The sequence below is a fragment of the Morone saxatilis genome, unplaced genomic scaffold (assembly GCF_004916995.1).
Source record: "Morone saxatilis isolate NCDOM2014 unplaced genomic scaffold, NCSU_SB_2.0 Contig6, whole genome shotgun sequence".
NCBI lineage: Eukaryota > Metazoa > Chordata > Actinopteri > Moronidae > Morone > Morone saxatilis.
Window position 1 is genome coordinate 9,971,194 of NW_023340206.1, and position 23,161 is coordinate 9,994,354.

Sequence of the window (23,161 nt, forward strand, 5' to 3'; positions counted from 1 at the left end):
AGCCACAAGCTCTCACAGTAGACTCCTGTTCTGATTACCAGTCGAGCTACACCTGATAAGAAACAGTTGGCATTGAATATTAACAAAATAAAATATATATATAAATATTTTTATAAAAAATAAAATAAAATCTTTCAAAATAAAAGATTAGGAGCAGGGTAAGATAAAATACCAGAAACCTTAAGTGCTACCAAAACCAATATTCTGTATTGTGTCCAGGTGAGCATTTTCCCTTTTGCAGGCACTGTTTATGTTCAGGACAGCAATGCATGCTGCCAGGTGGCCAAATAGAGGCCACCATAAAACCTAAACCTGCACTATCAATAAAAACAAAAAAGTAGCTTAAAACAGCAACCACTTAATTTACAGGATGCCACTTAGACAGAAAACAGGAAGAACATTTATTTTAAAGCAATTTTTCCAAACCTTCCACCCTAAACTGTGTCTCAAACAGTTATAACAGTTATAGTTAACAGGCAGTTTCTCATTTTCCTTTTGATGTGCAGGCCTGCAATAAATTGTCTTCTGAAAGCTGTTCCATCTCCATCTTATTTGATCTCTCAGAGAGGCTGACGTTTCGGGATGTTCAGTCACCGCAGGAGTTCCGCCACGGTGAGACGGCGGAGGTGGTGTGTGATGTCATTAGTTCACCGGTGCCCGTGGTGGTGTGGTACTACCAGGACAAAGAGATCACGGAGGAGCACCACAGTAAGTTTTCATTGTCTTATTTCACCATGAAAGAATGTACTTTCCTTTGACTACTGTTATTATTTTATATATTTATATATATATATATTTTATTTTATTTTAGGAGGTGAATAGAAGGAGAGATACATTGGAAGATAATTTGTATAGATATACACATACTTTGGTTGAGTTACTCAAAACAGGTTCAAAAGGACACATGAACCTGAAGTGGTTTAGAATAGATGAAGCTGCAAGATCATTCTCAGGGAAGAAAATCCGTCTAAATTAGAATCAAATAATCAACTTTCTGATAATGTGATTGTGTTTTTAATTACTATTATTATCATTATTATTTCTGCTTATCTCTAATACTGTTATAATTGCTTTTTTCGAAGACTGACTTTTGTAATACAGTTAGTAACTAAGTAGGACAACTATAAAATTAAAAGTACCCTGTGGATATTTTGAAGCAATGATAGTTAGTGTGTCATGCATGAGGATGTATGTCCGTGTGTATATAATGTTTCATGATACATTGTCCGGCCGCTGGTTTCACACCATCCCGCTGATTGAAAGTTGGTTGCGGTGCCAAGAAACAAGTAGCAGTGTGCAAACAAAGACAGTGCTAGCAAGCAAACATGTCATTTATAACAATGCAGGTTTTCAGATTTACAAAACCATTTACAAAAGGTTTATGAGGAAATGTATGTTTATCGGTTCTCTGCGATTGTAATTTGTTTATTTATAAAAAAAAATCCAAATGGTACCTTTTAAAGCAAATGAATGGGAAAAATTGTGGATAAAATAGATGAGATGGAGTTTGTGGGTAATACAGTTTTTATTCTCAGAGCAAGTCTAAAATTTTGATTAAAGCCCCTGAAAACTGCAGTATGTCATTGTAGTGTTAAACATTAACGACTTAAAAAGCAATAATCAAAGTTAAAAGTGGGCAGCAGGGAATCCTTAGTTATCAAATTGATGAAACTGTTATGTTTGTATTTTTTTTCTGTGCGGATACTTGGGGTCATTCAGGTGTTTTTAATCTTATTTCACATGAGAGATTTCTGTATGTGTTTTTGTCCTGCTCACTGGTTTGAAGTGGATGGAAAAAGGTGATATTCTGTGCACCAATCAGGATTTAGGAACATATCATGTACTATAGGAGACCTGCACAGTCTTAACGAAGCAAGTTTTTAAGGTTATTTATTTAGTAATAAATATTTAATGTTATGGAGAGAAAAAACAAGCCTGAAAACCACATTTCCAGAGGCTTTAAAGAGTAATATAATTAGTAGTGTAAGTGTTGGAAAAAGTAACTCAAAGCAACACTTTTCCGCATTATTAAACTGTGATTATTCTTGATTATTCCAGAAGATTATGATGGTAATAAAAATTGCAAGTAAGCAGCCATCTCAAAAAGATTAGAGTATGAGTGTAAACCTGCCAAATACACTTGATTATTGAAAGAGAAATGCTCATGAGTACAATTCTCTCTCTCATTGAGAAGGCGTGCTAATGTGCCAAAAATACTGTTCTCGAAGAAATGCTATTTCCTTCTTTTGTGTGGATTCACAATACGACAAGGATATCAAATTCTATGAATAGAAACCCCATCAGCCCCGGGTAGGCGTATACCTTGGCCAGAGACCCTGTTAACCAGCGACTGGGAGAATGGATTATAGTGCGTTCAGATTGGTGACACTGGAAGAGATGCTGCTTCTCATGAAGATAAAATGCACCCTGCATCTTTTGAAAAGAGCTATTTCCAGCAAACTACAATAATTCACGATCACATTGTCAATCATATTCTGTCCCGTTTGATCTAAAGCTGATCTATATCATTTTATAAGCTCTTCCCTCTAATCTCAGTCACTTTAATGGTGTAAAATATTGGGAGGATGGTCTAGTTAATTTGCTAAAAAAGACAGATTGAGGCAGAGAAGCACTCAGAGGACAAATTCACTTTCAGTAATATTATTTTGTGATAGAAGGCAGGTTCAATAGTCGGAACCAGTGGAGTAGGATTCATTATTTCTCCTCTCCTCCTCTCCTCCTCCCTGATTTACAACTCTCTACACCACTTCCCCATCCTCCTTCTAGACAAAATGCATGCCTGAACACTGATTAGAAAGAGTGACCCCTTGAATCTGTCACGTTTTTTAATTGAAATTCAAATCTTCAGTGTCACGGTGGTGATGAAACATGGAAACGTTTATTTTATATTTTTTATAATTTCTCTCTAATTTCGATGCATGGGTATAAATATATTAGCTTGAGAGAAATGAGATATTTGCCTCATCACTCCTGGCCAATCTCACAGTGGCCACAATGGGAGAGAGAGTGGAGACTATTTGGAACTGTAATTGCGTTGGTGTTTATCTGTGTGGACTTTATCAGGTAAATGTGCTGAAGTCAAGATTGACAGTCTGGCTACTGAAGAGTGGAGATGGCAATTTTCTTCTGCTGTTTTGCTAACTTTCTTATCTCGCTTCTCTCTCTATCATACACTGTTGTTCTTTTGTCGTTTCCTCTTCCCGCTCTCTATCTCTCTCTCTCTCTGTCTCTCTCTCTCTCTCTCTGTCTTGGATTTCTGTCCATCCTTCTCTTTGTCCGTGCTGTAAAGGCAGGTTCCAGGTGCTGGCAAACAACAACCTCCAGATCCATCAGGTGACCAAGGCTGACGAGGGCGTGTACCGCTGCGAGGCCAGCGTCGAGGCTCGCGGCGAGATCGATTTTGTGGACATCGCTGTGGTGGTCAACGGTGAGTTACATTTTGAGTCGTTACATGAAGATCTGCAGTCAGACAGCGCGGCACTTGAAAAGGGATGCGCCAGCTATTTACAACTGTATGATCCATGAAGACAGATTTTAAATAGATTTATAATATCAAAATATCCAACAGGTTCATACGCTTTATCCAGTCAAACTCTACACCCATAGTTTGTAGCACAGGGTTTCTGTTATTAAGGTTTCCAAGCCCTGAATGAGCCCTAAATAACCCTAAAAACTGTGCAAAACTAGCAAACTGATCTTGATATGGAAAGTTGTTTATTTCGCCTTGAAGAGCACGGTAACAAACTGTTTCGTAATGGCCATTTGGAGCTGTCTGCAGGAAATTCTTACAGAAAACATTGTTAGGGCTCTAAAGTTAGAGTCCCGGAAGCCACTTGCACTACTTTCTTGTAATTCTGTCCTCTTGGTAGGGATTTTCGTTTCACAAAGATGACTCTTAAGCTTGGGGTTTGTTTCATGGCAGGTATGCTTGACCTACAGGTCTCTCACCTCTGCTCTGTCTCACCTCAGCTCTACCCTTTTCTCTAAGTACTGAAATTGACAAAGTGCTAAACCCTAATCTAATTTTCAAAAACATGCAGCATCCTTGTATCTCTACAGTCGAAACTTGTTGAGGTCTTACTATCTTATAAGTCTGAAAATGCACAGGAATGAAGTTCCAAACAGTTTTGAATAGCTTAAAGTTGCATAGAACACTGCTTCTTGTGCAGCATAATCCTCTTACTGTGACATAGCTCAGTAAAACAGTCTTATTTCCAAGTAACTATCAGCATTTATCTCATTGAATACAAACCAAAGCTTCCAAACCTCGCTGGTCTTTACTACGGATATTTAATGGAAGCTATGCAAAAAAAAATTCCAAGCGCACTTCACACAGTGTCAACAGATTAGCATGCATCAGAGATCAACTTTCTTTCTGCCTACAGACGTTTTGCTGTTGAACATCACTCATTAATTGCTTTCTGGAGCAAGTCTGCAGGTGCTGAAGGAGCAGCTTAGCATCCTTGAGGAATGCAACAGAAAATAGGAATCAGTGTCACATTGTTAATCTTGTATTAATTAATAATGATTTGTTAACTTGAAACTGTTTTCTTCAAGCAACTAAATAGTGCTGTTACTAAATATGAAAGCACATACATTATAATAACCTCATGATGTCAGTTTATCACTAAAGTGTTGTCGACCTTGTTACTAGACTGCTATAACGTGAAGTTGACCCAGAGCTTGTTTACAGTGTTAATCAAGTAAATGATTCTGAAACAGCTCCCGATGATGTGCAGGAACTGAGCTGGAAATTCAGGTTGAATACGTGTAGTATCAGAACACAGTTGTCAGCTTTGACAGGTTCAGCTCCACTGACTCAGATAAGTTGTTGGCACACTTATAGCAGGTCTACTCTTTCTGCTACAACTGGCGACGTGATTTTTTAATGTGATTGAAAATTTCAATTAGCGATGGCTTTCGGCTCTGTGGCCCAAAAATCGAAGGATGTCATTTTAATTTTCTCATTTGTCCTCATTTACAGCGAGTCACCTGAGACCGCTGAAGTGATTGAAATGTGATTTCACTAAGGCCACGAGCGTCCTGTAACGGTTGAACAGCTGCAATATTGTCTCTGCCTATGTAATTCTTTCTCACCTAATGTAATAGCAGAGCAGCCCTCCGCCCAAAAACTATGAATTGCATTCAATTTAGCACACCACTTACCTTACTTCTGAGGAAGATCCAATAAGCCTGCTCAATGAGGCACAACCTATTATTACAGCGACACGACACTTGCCATGTGGTGCAGAGACGGTAAGGGCTGCGGAGCGCTTTGCTGTGCATCCTGAGAGGAGCCACACCCTGAGGGAGTCACTTTAAAGTGAACTTTTTTTTGCCTCAAGGAGACTCAATCTGCTGATCCCTAAAGACTCTCACATTTAGACATGCCCTAAGCTGAGCCTGAAGGAGACACATTCTGATTTGTAGAAACACCATTTGGTCCACATAAAATATATAAAGTAGTCAGAGGAAACTAAGACTTAATGAAACTAATGAGTTTGTCCAATATGGTATTACAAGGTTGGGGGACATCTGTTACAGCACTACATGCACTATTGTATACTTTTTTCTAAGTGTTCATAATGTGGTCTTAAACCCGTCCATCTTTCTAATAGCACATATTTTACTTAAAGCTCCTATAATGTATATTTTTATGTTAACAAAGATTCAAATACTACGGGTTATGTGTGTTGTAGTGTCTTTAAACTCATTGTTTTGGTTTTAACAGCTGGCAGATTCAGTGTTTTTTTGTTATTTTTCATCAGCATAATTTTCAGACTTTTTTATTTCAGCAGGCAAATCTGATGACCCAACAGTACAGTACGTACCCAATTAGCAAATAAACAAAGTAGACTTTCCAGTAGACAAACGGTGTGTTTATAGCTGCCCCGAAGAAAATCTATTATTGCAGGTTTCATTTTTCTTTCTTTGCAGTACCTTTATCATCTTCCTTACAAACAGTTTGGACGTTTGTAGTCTACTACAATAGCAAACAGGCATTTACTCCGAGGTCAGCAGTTGTCCTGTGGTCCAGGGAAACTTTAAGCTAAGCTTGTGGCATCAAAGAGAGCCCGTCTGATGGTGACAGAAATGGAAAGGACACTTAAATGCCACCTACATCATTGGGCAGGTGATTAAAAAGGTGTGCTTCTCTTTTTTTCTGCATATTTCAGTCGATATGTGAAGCACAAGTTGTGGGAGAACAAGGTGGTGGACGTGCAAAGTGTCTGTCTTCTCAGCGGATTAGCTCACTGTAGCTCCCTTGGTCTCTGGAACCTACAGAGTCCCTAAGGAGTTTTTTTTTCAGTGCACTAAGGCCTGTGATGTTCAGGAAAGCCATGTTGCACCCATGCTGTAGCCTAAAGGCTCAGCCGTTTGCATAGCAACCCCATGCGAAACAGTTCCGTTCCCTGTTCTGAAGCCAGAGGCGCACATTTCTTCAAGCTTGGAGAATTCGCTAGTATTAATCCCCTTCTATGGGTTGCAATCATGAGGGCTTGGTGGAGCAAGAGGAGCCATCTTTGCAGAGGATTTCCAAAGGAACAGGAAGCTCACGAGGGTTAGCAGAGAATATACAGCATTGACAACAACCTGGCTGGTCGAACAGCACAGAGGCCCTGAACACAAGCAGATAGAGATAGAGTAGATTGCTAGAAGGCTCAGATATAACAATGAGTGCAACAGACTGCGCTACATGTTTTATCAATCAGCTGTGGACAGTGAACTCTTCTGTGTTGCGGTGCCTGGGGATATGGCATTGAGGTAAGATATACAAACTGGTGAAAGACAAAAAAATAACCGCAAGAGACAGTCTTTCTCTGACTGAAGACCTCAGGAGGAAGAATAAAGAAGAAAGGACGAGGACTAAACTGATGCAGCTACAGTGCAACTTCAGGCCCCATCTCCCCTCCTGAGGTTCAGTATTCAGTACTTAACTCTCTCTTTTATGCCAAAGTCAGGATGGACATTGATTCTTGTCCACACCAAAGCAGCGACAGCCAATAGAGAGGGAGATGAATCTGGACACTTTCCTGCACAAATCATCCTGGACTGCTTTTTGGATCCGTCTTACAGTATGCAGCCATTATTTTTTCTTGGCTGTAGCTTACTATTCACTGCTTTAGTTGCCGAATTCTACATGTGGCCACTGAGGTTTATCTTAGAAGGCTCGAAGAGGTAAAACCGTCCAAAATAGTCCAAAAAATAAATATAGGTTTGTTAAATTACTTTGTTCTTATCCAGTTAATCATCTCACAACCCTTTAGATTTGTCTTGTGCCCCGGTGGAAGGTCTCCCAACCACTAACTTAACCCAAATCAGCATTAGCTACAGCCATGCAATGCAACCTTGTTATGTAAATATGATGGCAATTTCACATAGCTCACAAGTGCCCAAGTCAATTTTCCATAAAAATCAGGACTTTAATCTTGCTAGGGGGTAGTAGGTGGCATCACAATAATGTACAGACTGCAGTAGAGAGAGAGATTAAACCAAATTAAATTATCAGCAAAATATGGGGCTAATCTATTAACTTGATTGGGGATAAATAATTTAATCTTTTTGGGCCTCGTCTTAAATTTTATATTACAATCTTATATTTTATATGTATTGTTTTTTGTTCTCTTTTTTATTTTTGTTATTGTTGTTAATATTGGTGGGTCAAAATGCTATTTTTTCAAGTGTTTTTGGGCCAGTGTGCATCACGTGACGGACACCATTGCTGTAATTACACAGTTCAGCCACTATGTGGAATTGGCTTCAAAGTGTAAATTAAACGATATAATAGGTAGACCATTGACAGTATATGGTTTTTTATTTAGTCGGATATTCGCAGAAACAAACACAAAAATAAAAGCACCCTTGTGACCGGACGAAAGTATCAGAGGTTTGTTGCAACAAGGACCTTTATCATAGTTACTGCTAAGCGTTGACAGTGTATGTGAGGTGAGGACACAGGTTGAATGACAGCGGCTACATTATACATTGTATCGATAAGTCTTTGAGTATTTTATTTATTTATTTATTTAAAGTTGGAAGTTATTTATTCCATGTTTTGAACAATGGTACTGTATTGTTGAAATAAGTGAACTAAAAGTTGCGTCTTAGTCAGGAACAGCCCAATAATATCATCACCTTACGTCTTCTTTTGCTCCTGTCATAACTACCACAGCCACTAGGGGGCTTTGTTGCCCTAATAGAAAGTACATGTTGTTTTGAGGCACTTTCTTAAATGACTAAAATACAGCCCTCTTGATTGACTGATATATGATTAAACGTCTTGTTTGCCTTACTAAGAGTGGTGGCCAGCACTCCCTCCCTCTAAAGTTTACTATTTTAATCCATTCTTAAATGCATGAATAAAGTTATTAATACCCAGCAAAATTGAAGTTAAATAAGTGTTATATTTACATAACAGACACCTATGTCTGAATGACAAAACACCCTGAATGTAACAGATGGATAATGCCAGCAATGTTAAATATTATAATATAATATATAAAAGGGTTTAAGAAGCCCTCAGGTCAACCTCAAGGCACTTGGCCAACTTTATTTTAAGGACTCAATTAGCAGAAGTCTTGTCCTGTCCTCCTGTCGAGGAAAAGGAAAAACTCTCATACTTTTTAAATATTGAGCCTCTCATTGACTCAAAAGAAAACAGAAAACATTTAGTGTGTGACAATAGCTTTGACGATTTCATTTATTTATTTAATGCATCCATAAAAGTATAAAGACGTAACGTAAGCCTCTCATTACCTTACGTTTTTGCTCAAACAAGATTTTCCATTGGTATTTCAGAAGTGGTTAATGCGCAGCCCGTTATCAGCAGAGTTGATCCAGCCGATTGAATGCTGCTGTGTCTTTATTGTGAAGTTTTATGGTAAGCTACAATTGAACTTGATCACCACCTCTTGATCACAAGCTTGTAGCAACGATATGTCATGCTGTTCTTTTGACACGCCGTGTCAGAAGTGTCAGTTCTGACTCCTTCAGCAGTGTGTTAACAGACATTTCTTCATCCAGTCATGCAGAACAATATTTTGTCTGAAAGCCGGGCTGAAATAGCTTACTGTATACTTTCTTTCCCCTTCCCCATGTGAAGTCATAAATATTCATGGGTCAGTTGATAAGAGAGTGGTGTCTTGCCCATAAGCATGCAGAGAATGAAGCTCCGCTGACCCGCTCCAGACTCCAGTATATCATCAAAGCGAACCGTAGATGAGGATGATGGCGTATCGAGGAAGAGGGCCACCCATTGAATGACTAATCAACCTGAGGGCAAAACAGCTCAGTGTCGCAGAACATTTCAGGGAGTGATCTCAAAAGTTATGATGGTGGACTTTCATCCACTGCACGTAAACACAATGTGGAGGGATACGCTTAAAGTAATAATCTCAAAGATTTTCATTTAAATAAATGTCTGTTAGGTCACACAGTGGTGATTGCGCCCGTGGTCCGCTGATTAAAGCCCCATGCATTCTCGAGGGAAAGTTAACACAACAGACTGGCTCTTCAGCTCGCTTGCGTCTGAGGCGACGCACAGTAAACCTATGACTGATCAAAATAAGAAAAGTTTGATGACGTGACACTGGCAACACTGTTTGAATCTCTGGGAGAGTGAGGTCCAAAAAGACACCTGCAATTACCGCTTATTGCCGAAGAGAACAAAACAGATCTTGAAGATTGTTCCCTTTTAAAAAGAAGGATTTGGAAATTGGTTGTAATTAATCAAAGTGTTTTCTAGTTCTTGTTGAAATAATTAGGTCATTAACAAATGTAATTTACTTTCTGGATGCCGTCAATAACCTTTTGAACTTATGGGGCAATATCACAATATTCTGAGTTACCTACTCTTCCTCTCTGTGACACTGGTAGTCCAGTTTTTCATGGACATATTTGTCCTTCCTTTCATGACATGCAGTCATTTTTCATCCCTTGAGAGGAGCGTTGAGATGAATACCATGAAATGAGACATATTTCAAGTAGGCAATAACATTTTTCATCCTTTGTGTATCTTCATGTGATAGTGTGAAATGTGACACTGGCAAACATCTATGCTTAAATTATATGGCTATAGTCATCAGCTGTTAGCTTAGCATTAAGACTAAGGGAAAAATTGAGGGGTGCTGGTAGGAGGATTTTGTTACTTTTGGATGAAGCCAGGGAAGCTGTTTCCCCCTTTTTTCAGTCTTTATGCCAAGCTAATCTAACCGGCCACTTGCTCCACCTACATATTTACTGTACAGACATAAGAGTGGTATTGATCTTCTCATCTACCTACTGGCAAGAAAACAAATAAGCGTTTTCCCCAAAATGTCGAACTGCTACGTTAATGCAAATCAGTTTGTGTTGACTGTAAAAAAGGCTAAGATTTACTAGCATCTGCCAACTTTTCCATTTTTGCTCCCTTTAATAGAGCCTAATGTTTACCCTTTTATTAGTATGGAACATCTCTCTGCTCTCTATTTGTATGACCCGCAAGCCACAGTTTGTTTCTATGGCAACTGATGGTGATGCAAAATGGAAATCACTTCCTGATTTTCCCTGTATCCTTCCTAGACCCATCCACTTAATTGTTGGTTCACTCACTCACACACTAGACCCGCAATTTTCCCCCTTTTCAGCTGTCAGTGGAAACTACTGGCTGTGTCCTTCAAGATTTCCTAAATTATTTTGCACTGACATCGATCATAACCGCTAGGGTGTTCAAGAAGAGAATAAAATACAGTCTTCTCTGTTATGTCACATTCCCAATTATATACCGGGGCTGGTTTGATTCCAACTTGTGTGCTAATCTTGAAGGCAAAACAAATCCCTAATAAGCACTCCAGCAAAGGTCTTGTCTCAAAACATTCCCTTTCTGAATTTCTAGTAGGTGAAATACGGTTATGACATTTACCAAAAACATTTCACAACTTCAGAACACGGGGAATCTTCACTTCATTGAAGCCCATTAGTGCCCCACAGAAAAACAAGTCTTCTAGCACCATCCATTTATATTAGTGCAGGCGAGTTTGTATCTTGAAATATGTTTGCAGTGTACACTCATGCTTGTGGGGATGTCTGTAAACCTCGCATTATCTCCACAGAGCCTCTGAAGTTTTTAGAATATGACTAATACATGAAGAATTCATAAAGCTTGCCAGATTCTTTCTGGACGCTTAAACCCTGTTGCTGATTTGCTCTTTTGAAGTCTTTCTGCTTGGCAGTGAGTCTCATTAACAGGGCTGTTTCAACAGGGCTCACTGGTGTGGGAGTGTATTGTATAGGAAGAGAGGGACACTGGAGAACGGAGATCTATTGGCATGGAAATCAATGGTTATCATGTCAGGCAAATGCTCGCTCCTCTCATTCGCCGAGTCAGGACTATTGGAAAAGACATATGGTGTTTGATTATTGCTTAGGCCATTTTTATCTCTGAAAAGCTTTCTGCACCTTGATGTGTGTCTCTGCACGTATTTCATATTGTGATTCGCTGATTTTACTGACAAAAATTGAAATAGTCACTCGTTTTTTTCAGCACACGGCAATAACTAAATGATGAATAGACACCATGAGACAGCAGATAGATCAGGCACTGTGGAATTTAGATGTACCCTGAAGAGCTTTTCACTTACACATTAATACACACTGGTGTCGTTAGTGTAATTGATCTTTTAAGAGAGACTACAGTACACTGCAGTGTTTGGTTCATTAGGTGTCTGCGATGATGCTTTGTTTTGATTAGAATTCCCCATTCATTATCCCAAGTATGTCTTTTTTTTCCTCCACCAACTTTACAAGTGTGTTTATCAAGACTGCATTTTAATGAGATTTTAAGCCACGTATCATATTTAATTTTCATCTTTTACTGAGCTGTGTTAGATCTACGTGGAGTAAGTCTCCTCCAGGTGACACTACTAGGAGGACAAATTCACTTAATTAGCTCTCAGTAACTCCCACAACAAATTGGGTGTTTACAGGTTTGGAATATGATACAATTCAGCTTTGTTTTCCCACAAAAGTGACACCCTTTAATGCGTTTCAAGCCATATTTTTGTTTTTGATCAGATGAAAACAAATGGTGTTGATAATAATATCACTGGGCAGCTGCCAGTTACAGTAACATATATTTAACTCGAGTGCAAACATCTGTTTAATAGGTTTTCATTTGCAGGATGAGAATAGCCAGCTTTTCAGACGCCAAACTCAAGATGTCTTTAGAAGTGATTTCCCTTCATTTCAGGCTCTTTGTGTGGGTTGTGTTGATTTTATGTTGACATTTTGTTGATCTTCATCTTAGAGATATTAAATAGCTGAATAGTTTTAAAGCAAACAAGCCATGTTTGAATAGGAGTTGTTTCTTTGGCCATAACCATTGCTGGAACATTTTGATTTGTTGCATTTTGCCGTTTGGTTTGTTTACATTTACACCGCCTGATTACAAGTCAACCAGGGCTTGTAAACAGAAGTTACAGTAACTTTTGGTTAACCTTGTGACATTCCTGAGGTGGGAGGAGCCTAAATCTAATTTACACTTGGCGTTGAAATGCAATTAGTGTTCTAGATATGTTGTCTAGATAATAACATCTAATCAAAGGCCTTTGCATTTACACCTGGCATTAATTAGCGTTGTCATTATCTAGATTCTGTCCAACTAGATCTCATTATACAAATTAAATAGGTGGAGCTGTTGGACTAATTCATGGTGGTCGGCTGATTTTTGTTGCCTTTGCTCAGGAACTGATCTCGACCTTTCTGCAGGGCCTGAAATACAAAGACCAGGAGGAGTGAGAGGACATCTCAGCGTGTGAGGCAGATATTCTTTATTAAGAATATGGCTGAATTTGATCCCCTAACAATATCACAAACTATTTCATGCAGCTAATTTTTTTTTTTTAAATGATATGTATTTGGTTATAAGATTAGCTTACATTCCTTGTTAGAGTATTCTCTCCCCTACATTTTAAATATAACACAATATGAACACTGGTTTTGTTACTCTGTCTAAACATGAGTCGCTGCTGGATCCCTGCAGCTTAAGGTGTTGAGGTGGTGCACTTCATTGATGGTCGCCCGTTATTGAATGTCTTTGTTCTCCCTAGCTCACAAGCAAACTGAAGGCATAAATGTTCCAGAGCTCCAATAAGCTGCACCAAACATGCTTAATCATGGCCTGAGATTGGACAGAGCCACGGCAGAGCAGTTCTAGTGTGTGTAAAAGTAAAGTTAAGTACAGGCTTGAGAAATGGACTTAGCAGCCTGATAAACATGCTTGTGCCATAAACCTGTCATTCCCTTGTCACTGCAAAGGCAAACAGAGAAAAGACTGGGCCCGCTCTCCTTTTAGCGAATGACAAGATGACAGTCTTCAACTGGTTGGATGGCAGGGACACATTGCGTGTTGCTGACAGTGCTCAACATATATTCTTGATAAAGTCATCAAGACCCTGTGCTGTTTATCGATACTGCTCTTTGTAGAAGATTAGAAAGACATATTGTGTCAATACATACACTGTATGTATTTATATGCTGCATGTACATGTTTAGACCAATTTACAACCACATTAAGCAAAAAAAATCAGCATTATCAGAAAAATCAGATATCAGAATTTAAATGTGTTCTCATGATACCATATTAGAAACCGTAATATCAATCACATGAAATCATGTAAGATAGGTCTGATCTTCAAAACAAACAATAAAGCAACCTTAAGTGATGTCAGTGGACATCCTTGTTTGTTTCCTTGATGGTGTTTAATCTTTATTCGGAGTCACAACAATAAAAAAACCTTAAAATCACAACGATGAAGCACTTCTAATTTTGACTCTGCAGAAATTGGCCTGACACGACTAACAATGGCTGGAGCTCAAGCACTCGACAGAGATATAGTATAGTATAAAGAAGAAGAAGAATAGTTTCTTCCCAAAAGAAAAACACAGTATTTCATGGATGGAACAGTGGTTTTTGATGTTGAAACACATTTTCTGTCTTGCCATTGTTTGTATGGATTTAGCTGAGCATTTCTGAATCAGACAATAGTATTATGGTTTCACATCACTGTGCTCCACTCCTTTTGTATTTTTACCAAAGCTGGGTCAAAATGTTAGTTGAAATCCCCGTGGGATTACCAACAGAAGTAGCATTTTCAGTGAGTGCTTACAGGCCACTCGCAAAGGCCAATTTAATCCATTTGAAAATGTTAGCCTTCATCATCTGGCTTCACAAAGACTGAAATTTATTTTATAATGAAGTCAGAATTTGCCTTTTAGTGATTCCCCTTATTAACTCTAAGGGTTTAATAACAGCATTTCAGTCTGATTGTGATATTTTCTGCTTTGTTTTTGTCTCTGCAGTCCCTCCTGTGCTGTCAGTGTCCCAGCAGTCCTTCAATGCCACAGCTGACTACCAGGAATCAGTCACCTTTACTTGCATCGCCTCTGGATCTCCTGACCCTGTGGTCACATGGCACAGGTACCTTCTCCTCCCTAATACCTAGCATTGCTCTCTGACATACAGCTCAGAGAGGTATTGGAGGAAAAAAAACAGACTGAAAATTGTTTGGCTCTCACAGATGAAGGATGGATATAAACACAAGTGAACACCATAATATTAAACCCATTCTGTTGCAATATCATGGGCGTTAATCTGCCTGCTACAACCTCTCTTTTGGGAAGAATTTCCACAAGCTTTTGGAGCCTGGCTGCAGGGATCTGCTCCCACTCATGCCAGTAAAGCATGAGTGAGGTAAGGAGCTCTAATGGCCTACCTTGTATTGGTTGAGAACAGGGCTACCTGCAGGCCAGTCAAGTCCTTCCACACCAAACTGGGAAAAAACATATTTTATTGACCTGGCTGTGTTACAAACCATGTTAAACAGCAAAGGTTACTTTTATGCTTTTGTCAGTCATTTCTTTGAACAAAGCTTTCTTCCTCACATTCAAATATTACACAGCATCAAGTCGCCATGAGCTCAGAATAAAACCTCTGCATGTCCTTTTTACGAGTGGAAAAACAAGAGTCTCTGAAGTAGCTGAAATAAAGCCACTGGATGATGTTGAGCCTAGATGCAGATGTAAACAATGTAAAATCTGCTGTATTTTCAAATCACAAGCACATGATTACTGCATCGGTCAGTTCCACGGTAATTGTGAAAACTGAATACTGAATAACATAATTTGTCACAATCGCACAGCAGCAGTAATCATAGTTTGCTTACTTAATACTTCTAAAATGCAGCAGTTCGTTGTCAACATCTGTTGTCACTCACTTCGGTTGTGTTGTGACTTTTTCACCCTACCTTTGTGCTACTACCCATCATCATTACCACTGTATTCATTTTTATTTATGTCTATGTATGTATGTACAAACCGCCCACACATGTACTGTACCATTGTAATTTCTGGGTCATGGATCAAGTAGATATTCTTTGACAGTTTTAGCTGAGGAATTTATAGTCTGCCCTCGCACATTGCCCAAAGGATCCACACAGTAATATCGCATGCCGCATAGCAACAGTGTGAACATTTACACCTGAAGAGCATTTGACACCTCACCATCCACTCTACACCTCGATATCCAGTAATTAGCTCGCACCCACTCAGTAGACAATCGTGACAAGCCTTTTTACACCTTAGCATAATAATACTTTAGTGTTCATACTTTTTTCCCATAATACACTTATTTGTTCTGATAATTCATCCTAATGGGCCATAGTTGTGTTGCTGTATGTTTTAGCCCATTTAGTACAAATCAATTGTATCTTACATTGCTGCTGACTGTCTAAAGCATACTGTAGTGTTTTCGATTTTCGAATGAGCACTTCCTTCCTTTAAGGCAGCAATTCATTTCACCACTTTCTCGAAGTAATCCATCAACGTAAGGATAAAGATAGGAGTCCAGTTTGTTGTTTTTTTATGTTTCAAACTTCCTTTGTCATTGCATGATAATGCAGTAGGGGGTTATAAGCCCTACCCACACCTGCATTATTAAGCAAAAATGCTGTCAGATATTGTTTTAACTGATACCTCAGGCTGGTTTCTGTAAGTTGTTTTTCATGCTGTACTGAAATGTATGGAAATCAATGGCTGCCCTTAAGGAAGTATAGGAAAATACATTAAAAACATCTAAATATGCTTTGGAAAATTGGTTAAAAGTAAGTTTAAGTTGTAGTGAAGGGCCTAAAACATGCTAAATATAGCATCATTGTCTTAAAATACCGATATTGCTAAGTCACAAGTCTGTTTTTCAATACTTATAGCTCCAACAATAATGGTGGGAAAAAGCCTAGAGAATGGTGGCTGGTAAAATAGCACATAATGACACATAGCAAGTGAAGTCTTGAACACCCACACTTAGCTTTCATTCTTAGCAGTTTCAAGTTTTTATTTTTTTTCTTTAGCTACCATGTTTTGTTGTCTTGAAGAGTTAGATTGTGTTTTTTATTTTTTATTTTGTAAAACAGGTTCAAGTATACACGTTGTTACCAGCAGATATAATCCAGAAGCACAGTCAGAACTGCCTGAGAAAAAGAAAGGCAGTTTATGAAATAAATATGAATTGAGTTTTTTCATACTGACATACTGCCAGACAAAGGTCCAGTGCGTAACATTTAGTAGAATCTACTGGCAGAAATGGCATATTATATAATATTCAAAGGTATGTTTTCATTAGTGTATAATTACCTGACTGTTCTAAAATCTCCAGATGGGAGTGGGTCCTCTTTCACAAAGGCTGCCAGATAGGTAAACTGGCTCTAGATAGGGCCTTAAGCTTAAAACAAAAATATAATATCAGTCTTACACATAAAGCAAGAAAAGGAGCGTATACAAAGATGTTGAATAAGTCAGAATATGTGTATTGAAAATCCCCTTTACAATATTCATCAAGGCCACCTCAACCTAAGAAGTCACATGTTCCACTATTTAATCTGATGAAAGAAGTCGCTCATGGCAGAAACAACGATGCACATGCACTCTGATTCATCTTGCTCTCGGGTTTTCAGCCCCCACAGCAGAAATTATATTTACTGCTGGGTGTGTTACCTTGTCTTTCAGCAACAGAACAAACCTGGAAAATTAGATTGTAATGATTTAACAGCATGCATAATATGACACTGCAAATTTCCCAGTGATGATGGGTGTAAACTGATTCGTTTTTACTTTCATATTGAGACTATGCATGTGACAGCTTTTTCCTAGATAATGATTCCACACAGTCTTTTTTTGGATCATAATATTAAATTGAGTTATGTTTGGCGTGGTAATTACAAAAGGTAATTGAAATGAGAAACCTGTTCATGTGAAGAAAATGATTGTGCTTTTGTTTATCCATCTACCCAGACTTAGAGTGAAAGCTAGTTTCAATTTGCCATTTGAGTATTTTTTCACCAGAAAGTGGTACAGCAAGATTGAGAAGTTTATAAACAAACAAAGTAAGATTATATAAAACTAGATGCTTCCTCCAATTTGGACTCTCCAGTTCTTCATTCCTTCAACCCTTTCAGGTGGCTTGCTATTGGTCATGAGTTATTATTAATGATATAGAGCTCTGCAGAGATTTTCAAGTAAATAGCCAACTCATGGAATATTGTAGGTTTAACGTTTCATTTAAAAATGCAATCGCTAACAAGTGGCTAAATGAGACTGCAGAGGTTGTCAGGGACATTAAATGTTGAACACTTAAAGCTTAGTGGTGGTAGCGTTTAGTCATGCGACCATGCAGTTTGTTTATAGCCCAACTTTAGCTTTTTACTTCTGCCGGTTGCATTTAACCTTTAAAAATCATTGTTGTGTTCTTTTGTGGAGACTCCCTTACTGAACAAAATGTGTGAGTTTCATAAAACCTGTGTTTGCCACAGATATTATTTTCTGCAATGGAAACTTTTTGTGGGAGGAACCAGGGCAATGTCATCGCTTCAACGCTCTATTAATGTCTGTATGGCATGATGTTTTGTTTTGGTACCATTTCACAAAAACTCTGCCTTAAAGGAAAATCTTTATTCATGGTAATCCCGCCTCTGAATACTATCTTATGTAAAGAACTTGTCAAGGGCAGACAGCTGCCTCTTATAGCATCACTGTAGTGTGTACAAGTGTACATCAACACTGATCTTAAGCTCTTCAGTGTCACTCTTCAGCTCTGACTGTCAGACATTTCGGTGTGTTCTCCTTCATTTCCCAGGTCAATAAACCCTGCGTGTCAATCCCACACTGCAGAATTAAAATGGGTTCATCTCAACAAAAGAATCGGCTTAGGAGTAAACAACAATCACAATCCAATTTAGTTTTCCTTTTGATGTCACCCCTCCCAGCGTCCTCCAGCATCCCCAGTTGCATTTCCTGTCAGTGCGAGGTTTCGCTTCGTTCTCTGTGCATCTTGGGTAATGGACTACCTGTCAGCAGTCAGTCAGTATAATGACATTCAGTGCTGCAGCCCGTCCTGCACTGTCCGTTCCAAAGATGAGGCCTCTCTTCATTTCCTCTTTGGCTCGCCACAGTTATTATTACTTGGCTTTGGTGTTTCCTCCGTCGACTTTCAATTATCCTCCCTCTCACTTTTCCTACAGTACAGTGAAGCTGGGGCCTGGGCTTCGCTACACAGCATTACTGTGTTTGTGTCTGAGTCTAAGAAATCTGCACATTTGAAATCCCCAAAATAATAATAGTGTTTTTATTTTTCATTCACACAGTTGGCTATACAGTCTGAGATATATAGAGAAGTCTCTAAATATATTTAGAGGTATGCATTATTCAAAGCTCTGTGTTTCATTTGCGTTGCGTTTTAAATTCAATAGACACAATAGCTTATGAGGTTACAAAACAGGATGCAAGGTTGGGATTGAGTGCATTATCATCCATATTGAATAAACAGGTAAACAATAAGCAGGTTTTCATCCCTATTCTTCATATTTCATAATTAAATTAGTATTCGGGTGGATAATAATAAATTGCAACTGATAATACTGCTATCCAAGCTGTAACCAGTAAACATTAGCTTCATCTTTTTCTTGGTATTCTTTTATACAAAATGATTTTATTTTTAAGAACTTCTCTCTCTCATCCAGCTACATACGCTCACCTGAGGATCTGCCCGTATAATCACCACTGGTCACGGAGGCAGCTGGAGGTTAACTGCCTTGCTCAAGGACACGCAGATTGTAGTTTTTTTAGGGAGAGGAGAACATTACTTATTTAATTCACCGATCTGGCTGATCCAAAGGTTCAAACCACATATCACCCAGCCACAACACAAGGCTGCATCTCTGACCTGGAGACAACTAGAACATCAACTGTCTGTTTCCACCGGATCAATTTGCAAATATCTTCTCTAACTTTGGCTTCTTTCTTAAAAGGATAGTTTGCTTTTCTAGATAATGTAACACATTCTTCTACTTTGTTTCCTCTTTTACATATAAGGTTGGTTCGTGGATACTTTTTATCTATCCGTACAGATGCTGAAATGATCGGGTGATAATTCTCTGTTGCTGTGGCACTACCCCCTTTCACATTGCATATCGTCATTTGACACATTGTTGGTATAGAAATATTGATCAGTGCAGCTTTAAGAACTTTCTATTTCAAAATTCAAATTCATATTTGTCCTACACGCCTGTGGACGCAGGTAAACAAAATAAGAAATCAAAAATTTTAAGTGAAATTAGCGACTTTGTCTGTTTGTTTGTTAACTCTCCATGCATCTTTTGAGGTAAAAGAAAAAAGTTTAGAGGTGCATTAGCTTTTGTTGATCACAGTCATGGAGCTAATACTTTATCCTGCATCCAGATGGCATAAAAAAGCACCCACGAGTTTGTCTAAATCTGTGTAAGTAAGAGAAAAAAGTCAAATGCCCCCAAAATTGGCGATCCCTTTAACCTTATAGATTACACGGCTGGTTAAGCTGCAGTAAATAAACAAGCGGGGGAGGCTGCGAACCTGCTTTACACCATTATGCTTCTGCTATGAAGCTTAAATATAGACATGGATCAATTTAGCTGTTGCTTTTTTCTGACTAATTTCCCTACAGAGTCCAATAAGGAAAGGCATTAAGTCAGCACTGCATTCCACACCACACCGGAGTCATTTAGTGAGTGCTGCAGTCCATAACAGAATGTACACAACAACACAAGTGAGCTCTGACGAGACTCGAGCATTAACGAGGATATGAAGAGCCTATTTTTCCACATGGCAAAGTTTGAAAAGTCGTAGCATTTGAAGAATTTTGATGACATGCTACAAATGATGCGCTGAACTATTTCAAGTATAGAATGATATGTCTATCTAAAACAATGCTTTCATCGTACTTGAAAGGGTTTCTATAAAAAGTGCTGTCACGTTCTTGCCTGTTTATGTGCTATAGACAGAAATAGCTTCAAAGCCAAACTGTCTGCACTTAGCCTCTCTTTTATAAGATCAGTTGACATCCAAAGTGCTAAGATTATACATCTGTAACACTACCCTTGATGTTACAGATGCTGTGGTGTGAATTTTGTGGAGGGCACTGTCAGGTGTGAGTTGGTTGCTGGATTTTGTTCCTGTCGCTCATCTGCGGTGCGTGCTTCTGTTTTGTTTCTTGTGCAGGAAAGGCCAGCAGCTGGAGCAGTCAGAGCAGTACATTTTCAACAGGCTGGAAGGAGGGCGCAGCATGTTAACCATCCGCAACATCAGACAGGGCGACGGGGGTACCTACACTTGCAAGGCCACCAACAAGGCAGGATCTCAGGAGAGGGAGCTCTTCCTCAAGGTGTTCGGTAAGGATGTTGACATTGAAACAAGGCTGACCAAACAGGAAACCAGCGGTTGTTGCATATTATTTTTTGAGTTTAAGGTTAGAAACTAAGCAACCCTTACTGAGTGGAATTCATTCATTCAAGAGGTGAAATAAAATGTCTGGTGGGGCAAGGACATTTCTGGTGTATTACACTGCATTTCTACTGTTGTGATGAAAGGTAAAATAGTTCATAATTTGAGAAAGGAAAACGTACAGGTGACATGGTGGTGGTCTGGCTGCTATTAATTCATTATTACCTACATTTTTATTTATTACTATCTTACTACTAAATAGAAGACTATTGCCTGGATACCAATAGAGAAAAATTAGTCTTTACGTTCCTCTCATTTGAGAGGAGCAAAATGGTTGACTTAGAGAGATCCTCCACCTTATTTTGAAAACTCAACAAACATACTTTATTCTTACTCTGGATAAAATCACAGTTAATATTTCATAGTTCCAAGTTACATTCATCTCCATTGTACTGGGCTGGCAACAAAAATATAATGACATCTTGACCCTTTCTTCAGTCTTAACCTAAAATAACACAAATGCTTCCTAACATTTAAAAAGTTTGTTTTCATTTTACAATATCCGTCAATTTGTGCTCCTCCAAAGTGTGTATAAGCAAGTGTAATAGCATTGCCCATGACAGTAAACAGTGTTTTATGTTGATCCATAAAGCTTTATTGTAAGGACCTCCACAAATTCCTTTTCATAAAAAAACTATTTTTCAGAATCATGAATGTCTAGATATGGCCCTTAGCCCACCACAATAACAACTGCATCAATATGATATATTCCAGCTGAAAGGAAATATTTCATTTATTGCTTCATATTTCATTTACAGCACTCTAATAAAAAAATTTCAATTTATATTTTCATAAACCTGGTGGCTATCCCCTCACAGATCACTGTGATAGTACATATCCTTGCTCATGAAAATGTATGGGGATTTGTGCTCCAGTCATCAACATCCTTTCAAGATGTGAGAAGCGCTTGTTCTTCAAAATGCACATTTAAATGAAGACGTTAAAAGGGAGGGAGGGGTTCAGCTTTTCACTGTGTGGTGGGGAAATGCAGTTGTAAGTTAGTTTTATTACTCTTGACAGCCCAGGCGGGAGGAGAACAGGGCATTTAAGTCAGACAAGGTGTGTGTGCAGGTGTGTATGTGTTTTCCATTCATGTTTAGGTGTGTTTTTTCCATTTTCATTTTCTGAATGCTATTAACTTATCGACTCATCATATTAAATGATTTTAACAGGAATATAATGTTAAAGCTTAAATTCTAGGATCACATACATTACAGGCAAGCTTAGACAGTGCACACAGTAAATGTCTCCCTCCTCAAATGTATATGATTACATTATTATAGGTGATAAAATTAACCAAAGCAGTTCGATTTTCAGCACAAAATGAGAGGAAAGATGTGAGAAAAAGGAAGGTGTGATTCAGGAGGGAAAAAAGGAAAATGAAAGAATTTTTTAAAAGAGTTTTGAGAGCAGAGGATGGAGAATGAGTTGTTACAAAGCTGCAGCAGCTGCTGGATATTCACTTTCACAGATGGGCTTCTTCATGTAGACCCATGACCATGTGTTGCCACGAACAGGTTATTGTGGCGATTAATTGCTTGAAGCTTTTTCATTCCTGTTTCACATTCATAGACTTAAACACTTCCACATCTGGGGGCCCAGTATCACCACAGTGTGCTTTGTGGCTTCTTTGTGGAGTAGCTGTTGCAGCCCTCGAGCTGTAAGTGTTAGTCCCATCAGGTAACAAATTTACAAATCCTAATACGGTGAAGGCATGACCCGCCCTACTCTGCCTCTGTCCCACTCTGCTTTACCTCTGATTACCTGTATTTGCTAGGACAGGTGAAGCTAGGAAAGAAAGGTTGGGGGTGGGTGACATGCTACACGGGGCACACGCTCTACGAGAGGAGCTGCCCTGCACCCCTACCTCCATTCTCATGCCTAATCCCAACCAACCTGAACTGACGAAGGCAACAAGTACTAACCAATCAGAGGCAGAGTAGGGCAGGTCATGCCTTCGCTATAGTAGGATTGTTAATTTTGCTTACAGGTACTATCAGTCTCCCATGATTACGTCAACTTGTCCTTGCATCATTTGTTGCCATAAGAAAAAAATCCACCATTCACACTGTTATAAATAGCTACATTAGATTTCTTGGAGCCGTCTTGATCTTTGGTTAATGACCACAGCTGTACTTTGTGTTTAGTGCTAATTAGAGGGCTAACATGTAAACTAACATGATGAACATGGTGAACATTATACCTGCTAACCATCAGCGTCTTAGCATTGGCATTGTATGCATGTTAGCAGGGTTAGTGAGCCTGTTAGCATGCTGGTGTTAGGTAAAGCCTCACAGAG

At 38.8% G+C, this 23,161-nt stretch overlaps 1 protein-coding gene across 2 annotated transcripts in view; it reads left to right on the plus strand.

Moving 5' to 3' along the window:
- LOC118339726 (neural cell adhesion molecule 2-like) overlaps window positions 1-23,161 on the plus strand; it is a 252,040-nt gene that overhangs the window by 179,882 nt on the left and 48,997 nt on the right. For both annotated transcript variants that reach the window (XM_035677429.1, XM_035677430.1), the window contains exons 4-7: window positions 565-708; window positions 3,311-3,448; window positions 14,359-14,476; window positions 20,581-20,750. In XM_035677429.1, the coding sequence (XP_035533322.1) occupies window positions 565-708; window positions 3,311-3,448; window positions 14,359-14,476; window positions 20,581-20,750 (570 nt within the window). The remainder of the gene's footprint in view (window positions 1-564; window positions 709-3,310; window positions 3,449-14,358; window positions 14,477-20,580; window positions 20,751-23,161) is intronic.